The sequence below is a fragment of the Pelophylax lessonae genome (assembly GCF_965119305.1).
Source record: "Pelophylax lessonae genome assembly, chromosome: 3".
Lineage (NCBI taxonomy): Eukaryota > Metazoa > Chordata > Amphibia > Anura > Ranidae > Pelophylax > Pelophylax lessonae.
Window position 1 is genome coordinate 66063672 of NC_138770.1, and position 9611 is coordinate 66073282.

The window sequence follows — 9611 nt, forward strand, 5'->3', positions numbered from 1 at the left end:
TATTTTGCATGCACTTTATACGTATGATGTGATGATATATGTAATGATTAGTTGATATATGAATTTTTTCTATTTTCTTGCACTTTATATATAATTTCCAGGATGCTGCTTAGCATTCTTTTTTTGGTATTTGGACTGATAATTGCACTACGGTCTACAAACACCTTTTAGGTATTGGCATTCACATATTGCAAAGGCACTTTCCTTGCACAGAACATTTTGTTATTAGCATTCTTACTAGAGTAATTCATAAAAAAAATGTTTCGGATATTACATTTACGTTATAGTCATATTGCACATATTGCGCAGGCACCTTTATCACATGGAATATTTTGTTATTAACTACTTATAAGATTATTTCCACCATTTTCCAGCATCCTATTTCCGTTATAGGTATATTGCACTTTTTACATGGTGCACTTTGTTTCAGGCTTTATATAATAATTGTTTCAACATTGTTGATATACATATTTGGTTCACATACTGTACACATTTTTTATCATTAGTGGCATAATATTTAGATCATTTTTTTATTACATTACAGTGACCTTGAGATTTAGGGATAATTTTGGGGTTTTGCGCTGAATGTTACTATTTCTTTCATTCAAACCTTTGTTTACTACTGTGATGCTGTGATTGGTCACAGCTATCACATGTGCAGGGCCACTGTGATTGGCACTTAAGTGCCTGGCACTTTCAATACAGCACTTTCAATAAGGCACTACTATAAAGGCAAGTACAAACATTAGTTATCAACGTCAAGTTCTCTTAAAAATACCTTATATCTTTTCTCTTTCCCTCTGCCTTCTTTCCCCCCTCACTCCCCCTCCCAACATGCTCATACTACTCTTCTTCTTTGCAATAACATCCACTCTCCCCAAACTTTCATCTCTTTACCCCCATGTGCACCCCACAGCCTGTACATATCCCCCTCACATTTGCCCTCTCAAAATTACTGCACTTATTACCTCCTGCTCATTCGGAGCCCACACAATGCCACCTCTTCCACTTCACTGCAGTACCTGCCCTCATATAAATCCCACTTCCACCTTACTGCCCTCACCCTCCTACTACTCCTAACTTCTGAGGGTATCGATCCAAACTCTGGCCCTCCCCCAGCCAACTCCTTACCCCAGAATTTGCAGTCTACCATCTCTGACATTAGCCATAACTCCTGCACTCTTATCTCAATCCCCTTGATTCCAAGAGTCAGCCCCCTTTTTGTGTGCCCTCTGGAATTCCCACTCAGTCTCTAACAAAAGTGCCTCTATCAATGACCTTTTTCTCTCCAAATCCCTCAATCTACTTGTTATCATCGAAACCTGGCTCCAGGAATCCGACACTGCCCCTCCAGCTGCCCTCTCCCATGGTGGCCTCCTATGGACTCACTCACCTTTTATTTACTATATAAATTTCTCTTCTCTCTATTTACAAGTATTTTTTGCTGGTGCAGTTGGCCATTTTTGGACATGTGGATATTTCATATCTGTACAGAATCCTTGTGACTCTGAGCTTTTGAGGGGGAATTTATACAGATGCTGTGCCACTTTTGGAATGTCTTTTGCACACCTGTAAAACACCGGCCAGCAATTATATTAAGATTTTCTGCCCTGTTGTGCATTTTATGTATTGGGATACCTATCTGCAGTTCTATGTGCATGTAAGTACTGTGCTAATCTTTAATGTGATATAGAGAACAGTATATATACTATTATACATGTACATGATATTATTATAAACGTAACATTATTTTTCTCAAAAATGTTTTTCTACCAATAGACATATTGCTATTGAGAATTCGTGGTCATTCGGTGTTACCTCTGAAGAAGAAAAAATATCTCTATAGTCTGAAACATGTCAGGTGTCACCCACTCACCAAGTGACTACTCTCTGCATTGGCCTCATTAGCCAACTATTGTTGTTGTTGTTTTTATATACTGACAGTTCCATGTACATATACCAATGTGGTTGTGTTGATATGAGATTCCCGTTTAGTATACTGCAGGATTTACTCAGTGTTTTATACACACATATTCATTTATGTTTTGACATTTTTGCAAAACAATTTACAATTTTACATTAGTCTGATGGGTGTCCTTGAGGGGTAAACGGCACAGTACCATATGTGTCTCTATTTTTTGTAATTAATTACATGGACATGCCTTACCTCCATTTTTTTAATCCATCCACTATGGGCCTCTTCTATTTTATGGACTCACTCACCTAGATCCAGAGGACAAATAGGAGGCGGAGTTGAACTTCTCCTCTCCCCTCTCCTTCCAGGTTTTTCCTACCCATCCCTCTCTTTCCCTCTGCTCATTTGAAGTGCACTGCATTCATCTTTTTCCCCCAGTTTGTCTGAGGATTGCAGTAATTTACCAGCCCCCCCAGTACAGTCTCGCGTTTTCTAGATGACTTCTCCGTATGGCTACCCTACTTTCTCTCCTCAGAAGTACCTGCCATCATTCTTGGCGACTTTAACATTCCAATCAATGCTAATACCTCAGCAACTTCGCAACTACTCAATTTAACCTCCTCTTTCAACCTAACACAATGGACACAAACCACCACCCACTCCAATGGCAACACTCTTGACCTCTTGACTCTAGTCTCCCACCTATGCACTCCCCTCAACCTCTCTAACACCCATTTTCCTCTCTCTAAACACAACCTTATAAGTTTCACACTCTCCCTGTCTTCTACCTCCCATGCCACCAACCTGTAAACACTTACAAACCTTGCAAGCCTGCAGGAACCTGTGCCACCTCAACCCTTCCCTTCTCCATTCTGCTACTGACTGCCTTTATGACAAAATTGCCCCCCTATCCTGCCCAGACCTGGCCATTTCTGTCTACAACAACATACTCTCATGCTCCCTGGACACTCTCGCCCCCCCTTTCTACACATGGAACCAGGCCTCACCGGCAACAATCCTGGCAAATAGATGACACCACAAGTCTCAAAAAATGCAGCCATGCTCTTGAGCGAGTGTGGCGAAAAACTAAAACCCTTCAAGACTTCACCCTCTACCATCTGTCCATCTCAAATACAACTCCTGCCTCCACTCTGCTAAACAAACCTACTACACCACTCTCATCAAAACCCTCTCATCCAAACCTCATCAACTCTTCTCTACCCTTAATTCCTTACTTCACCCCCCCCACTGCCTAACCCCCCCCCCCCACTGCCTCCACCCATCAACTTGCCTACTGCCTAGGAGACTGCCAATCACTTCAAAAACAAAATCAATACAATTTGTGATGAGATATCCAGCGTCCATCTTCCTCCACCAACCAACACATATCCAACTCCAAACTCAACACTTTCCTGCTTCCCCGGACCTCCCGCTTCAATGGGTAGACAGATTAAAATACCCGGGGGTCTGAGTTTCTTAGCAGTCCTCGGATTACGTTTCCTTAAACCTAGTACCTGTGGTACAGGATATTAGGTGTCAGCTGAAGGTGTGGGAGCCCTTGCCGCTTTCACTCTTGGGCCGGGTGAATTTAATTAAAATGAAAATAATACCTAAACTTATTTATCTCTTTCGCCACTTCCCATCCTGGATTCTGAAATCCTTTTTTACCCAGCCACAGTAGCATCACCAAACACACACCTCTGGAAAAATCCTTCTTTGCCTCATTTTTTTTATGTTACCAGAACCGATTATTTGGACTAAACACAATATTAAGTCCCTTTCTCAAATAGTGGATCGGGGCTTGTTGAGATCCCTGGCCCGCCTTTCTGAAGACTACAATGTCCCTTTTATGTATCACTTTTACTACAGGCAGCTTTCCCACACGTTCCATAGCCAATTCCCGGAGTTTGCTCCGAATGGACTGCATGGCGAGGCCCACATCACATATTTATACACATCTGGTGGCTCTTGCCTTGCCTCCACTGGATAAACTTAGGGACAAGTGGTTGAAGGATGTGCCATGCTTGGATGCTGATGACTGGGATGACATTTGGGATTTACCATTCCAAACTTTAGTCTCCTTACGAGACCGACAAATTCAGTTCAAAATAATCCACAGGCCTTATTTCACTCCCTCTAGATTACATTTGATGAACCCCTCTCACTCTTCAGAGTTTTGGAGGTGTGACGATCCCGGGGGGAACTATTTCCACATCTTTTGGACATGGTCTCATATCACGGGTTTCTGGGAAGAGATTATCATACGTCAATACAGGTCCCGGGGGCCATTGAAAATTGCATAATGGGCCTTGTGGACAATCTCCTACATACTAAATCCGAAAAGACCCTTCTTAGCCTTCTTCTGTTTATGCTCGGAAAGCTATCACCTTGCATTGGAAGAAACAGGCTCCACCATCTATTTCCTTTTGGAAGAGTATGGTCAATAGCAATCTCCCACTGTATAAGGATACATATGCACACAGGGGTTGCCCTACTAAATATGACAGGGTTTGGTCTAGGTGGCTGCATACCCCGTCATGGCATCCTAAACATTAATACCGTAGAACCTAGAGATGCCTGGGGAAGGGGGGATTAAAAAAAATAAAAAAATGATAAGTGGGGTCAAGCGTGAGATGGGGGCTCATTTGGGTGTAGCCACAACACCGATAGATCTGTTGTCCCTCTTTACTGCACTTATACCATGTAATGGATTTATATATCCCCTGCGAACATCGCCCCAAAATAGCTCCAGCCCCCTCCCCTCTGATACCTATTTTGGGAAATCCGGAATTTCCTCCAGGATGTATGAATGCGAAAATGCGACGATTGGCACAGGTTGGCAAAATTCGTATATTTGATGTGTGGCAAAAAGGACATATACCTACCCAGGAGGAAATAATAGCTTGGCCAGATACTGATCTGGATTTTATTTAGTACTTATCAATTGAGACATTTTCTTAAAACATACCAGCAAAGGGGTTACGTTCCACGTAACTTAACTCCATTTGAAATTATATGTAATTCAGAAGCCCCGCCTAAACATTTGATATCCTTACTTTATACATGGTTATCAGAGGACCAAGAAGGTCAGCAGTTGCCGTTTATTCGACAATGGGAACGTGAGCTTGGAGTAGTTTTGACCCCAAGGCAGGTGAATACGATTTTGACTACTGTCCATAAATTTTCTATGGACAGTAAAATCCAGGAAATGGGGTACAAAATACTCACCAGGTGGTATAAGGGTCCCTGAGGTGCTGCACAAAATGGACGTAAATTGCTCAGATAGATGTTGGCATTGTGGATCGGAGGTAGGGACGATGCTCCACATTTTTTGGACATGCCCCCTTATAAAGACGTTGTGGACAAAAATTGCGTTAGTTATCAAACGGCTAACTGCTGTTGAGGTTCAAGATGATCCGGCCTTATGCCTACTTCACCTTACGAAAAGCTTGTTAAAAAGGTATAGAAAATCGCTGACACTCAGACTTTTGAATGCTGCAAAGGCGTGTATACCTGCCTTATGGAGACAGACACAGCCGCCTGCTCTGACGTTATGGTACTCTAAAGTAAAAGAGATCCACAAGATGGAGGAACTCACAGCCTCTTTGAAAAACACAGAGGAGGAGACTAGAGCCCGATGGCTGCCTTGGGTGCATTTGAGCAACACGGAAACTCCTCCAATATAATATGACAAATCTCCGTTTGGATCCCTTCCTCTCGTCCCTCCCCTCTCGCCCCCCCTTTTTTTTTTTCTTATTCTTCCTCTTTCTTTTGTCTTTGTCTTCCCTTCCCCCTTTTGATGGGTGGGGGATATATCTATTCACAAGCCTTCATATATTTGTAATGTGTATTGACTCTATGATTATAATAGGGGCCGTACCCCTTCTTATGCACCCTTTTTTTTTTCTCCTCACGTTTTCAGCAGTATAGATGTGGTTTGGATTCACGTATCATCACCCCATTGTGAAGGGAGATGAAATCTGGTTTGGATATATGTATTCACATTAGTGATTTGATTATATGATATACACTACTAGATTAACACGGGCACTCTATCTTTATACTGGGGTTTTTTTTTTTTTCTGCCTTTTTGTGTGGTTGTTGGGAACAGATACTACAATGAATCAACATACGTGTGTATTTCTGTATCCTACACATACCATGTTTTTTCTCCTTTTGTATATGTGTTGTTATTAGATGTGTATAAAAATAATAAAAATATATCCCCTGCGAGGGCAACACCAGTATATTTATTGTTTTGTCTTTTGTGTTCTACTGTTTTGTGGTTGCATTCACAAACTTTCAATAAACAGATTTGAAAAAAAAAACTCAACACTTTCCTTCTTCAACCCTGTTACCACTGATGAAGTTGCCAAACTCCTTTCCACAGCCCACCTCACTACCTGTCCCCTTGACCCTGTCCCCTCGCAACTACTGTGAACACCCTCCTGCTCTATCCTAAACTCTCTGACCCACATCTTAAACCTCTCCTTCTCTTCTGGCACCTTTCCCTCGCCGCTCAAACATGCACTGGTTACCCCCATACTTAAAAAAGTGAGTACCCACCTTCCTGGAAAACTTAAGACCAATTTCCCTGCTTCCATTTGCCTCTAGGCTTCTTGAACGCCTTATCTTCAACCATATGAGTTGCTATCTCACTGAGCACAACCTTCTCGATCCCCTGCAGTCCGGCTTCTGTCCACAACATTCGACAGAAACTGCCCTACTAAAACTCACCAAGGACCTATTAACTGCAAAATCCAATGGCCAGTACTCCATACTCATACTCTTAGACCTTTCTGCGGCCTTCGACACAGTTGACCACCTACTCCTCCTCAATAAACTCCACTTCCTTGGCCTCTGCGACTATGCTCTTTCCTGGTTCTCCTATTCCTATCTAAACGCACTTTTAGCATCACATACAACTCCATCAGATCATCCCCTGCAGCCACTAGCTTTTGTACCACCTCCCACTCCATTTAGAATGTAAGCTCCATGAGCAGGGCCCTCCAATTCCTTTTGTATTGAACTGTATTGTTAATTGTGCTGTCCCCCTTTTTTTATTGTTAAGCGTTGCGTAAACTGTTGGCGCTATATAAATCCTGTATAATAATAATAATAATTGCTGTGACCATTTACAGAGATCACACATTAGTTAACAATGAGGGAAGGGCATGAGGCACTCTTTTGGGAGGACATACGAGTACATCCTCCCAGAACAATGATGCTCAAGCATGGCCATGTATCTACAATGACCGTGTGGGAAGCAGTTAAACATCAGTATTTACACATTTAATAGAAATAACACCTTCAAAAAATCTAATTTATGTGAATGTTTAACTTGCTTCAACCATTTTTTGTAGGAAGATGCAAATTTTAATGTGTGATTTTATAAAATTGTATTTTTAGGCTGAATAATTAAAGACTATATTTTTTTAGATCTGAATGTATTTCAGTAAAACGACTTGTTACCTAAAAACTCAGATTTCACACCAAGATTCCTGGTTTGAGGAGCATACAACTGTTTTCAGAGAATAAGGAAGGATTTTGCCTTCCTCTTGGCCATTTGTAGGTTAAGCATCCGAGGATGCAGGTTTTTAATTCATTTATTTTTGTCCTTTGGATGAACTCCACGGTTTTGTGTCTTTTTACATCTTGGCTAACCAGGTAACTACATGTAAGTACCCTTGCACCCCTGTAACGTGAACACTGCATGCTGCTTTTGGGGCCCCATGTTTGCTTGCAGTACTTTCTTGATGAATAATTACAACCTAGAATACCTTATAGAGGAAACATGCCCCTGGCTGTAAAATATGTCACATTATGCAGTAACCATCTTATGGGGATACACGACTACCTAATGTCTATACCAAGTGTTTTGTAAAGTTAAAGTTACTGCTACCCATTAAAATAACCAATGCCGAATTATTAACTCACTTTATTACCTTAATTATTTCCCCTTGTTGTACTGTAAATCAATGATTCCCCCACAGCAAAATGATTCTGGGAGGACTTTAAGAAATGTCTTTGTGGGCAATTGAGGACTCTTGTAACCATTATCTCCTCTGGAAGAGAATTCCAAAGTGTGATCAGATCACCAAATGACCATTTTGTGTATTAGTGGCGGCAAAATGATTTCTCCATGAATTATAAAGGGAACCCTTACTGAGCAAAACACAGTCAAACCTCATTATAGCCAGTCCTGCCTAATGGAAACTCATTTATTCGTTAGTCTCTGTTGCATCCCATTGAAATCTTGGGATAAACATGGAAGTTTCTATATTTAAGCTCTCCTGTAGATGCTCTTTGGCAGGAAGTCAGCCTGCCATTCTGTCTTTGATATGTTGAGTTATTGATTTAAAAGAAATGTAAATAAGGATTTCTGACTTTTCTTGACTTTCCATATCTGCATATTTATTCACAATGACTTAAAATGTGTTTAAGATATTTATAAGTATTGTTTTTAGATCTGTCAGTAGCCACTAGTGATGGGGGAAGTGGTTTTGGTAAACTTATTGATTTTGCTGTCAGCAATAATTTGTGAAAGGAAAAAGAAAACTTTTTAAAGTGTTTAATCTATTTTTTGCTATTTTTTTTGTGTGTATTAAGGATAGTTTCTTTTTTGTGTTATTTGTGTTTGTGTTTTTTTTTATTTTTTCTATGTATTTGACCTTTTGTGTATTTAATTTTTTTTTTTTTTTAATCGTAAAATGATAACACTAATGAGGGTTTATTTTTTTGGCACAATAACAGTTTAGGGATAATTGAAAGGAGCCACAGTAACCCTCAGATGCTATTTAAAGTGTTTTACCAGCCTTTGAAGCAGTTGAATATAGAATATTATTCCATCTACAACCACCAACATTTTTTTTCTGTAACAACTTTCCCCAAAAGGTACCCCACTTAGTCTATAATGTACCTTATCAAACCACGGCTTAAGAGGCGTGTTATTAAATAATTGATCCATTCTGAGAGGGAAGAGGTAAACATTGTCAAAAGATGATAGGGTTGGAAATTGTTGTCTTGCTCTCTTCTCATCTTCTTCTGTGGCAATGTGCTCCAGTCCTTTCATGAAGAAGGCCACCGGTCGGTCAGGGTAGACTCGTGCAGCTGACTCAATAGCACACAGTACCAGGGATGGCGGTTCCATTCTGTCTGTGGTCTCCATAAATAAAATTCCATTTCCTTCTCTTAGAATTGTATTTGCGATAAAAGAACTTTCCATTCCAGTAGCTTTGTCCATGCTTACTATTTCTGAGTCATTAAAAATGAGGAAATTCAAGATGGAATAGCCTTTTTGCCTAATAGAAGTCCTACTGATATATCCCAAAGCTGCTATCATCAAAAAAACTACAAATATTCTTATTTCTTTCAGCATGGCTGTAGAGTATATTTGTCGAGCTGTAACAGGAACAGACAGATGTATATAGATTATTAGAGATACTTTTACTAAAAGGTAATCATAAGAACTCTATAGGCCAATGCCCAGTAAATTTAGCATGTCACTTCAAACAGTGTATTATAAAGACAAAGATTTGGGAATTGGTTCTGCCTATGTACAGGTCAGAAAAATGTTTTCCCTGTATTAGGAACAGGGAAGAAAAAGAGGCTATTTTTATGACAAAGAATGGCAATTGGGATGCAAAAAAGAAATGTTGTGTCAATTTATTAATTCTCAATAGTTACATTTATCAAT

General features: G+C 40.2%; 1 protein-coding gene across 1 annotated transcript in view; it reads right to left on the minus strand.

Moving 5' to 3' along the window:
- Window positions 1-9293, minus strand: part of LOC309551450 (alpha-1,4-N-acetylglucosaminyltransferase-like) — a gene marked incomplete at its 5' end in the record, with an annotated part of 46792 nt that extends 37499 nt beyond the window's left edge. The window contains one exon of the mRNA XM_082252043.1: window positions 8835-9293. Within this exon, the coding sequence (XP_082108169.1) occupies window positions 8835-9293 (459 nt within the window). The remainder of the gene's footprint in view (window positions 1-8834) is intronic.
- Window positions 9294-9611: the final 318 nt, after the last annotated feature.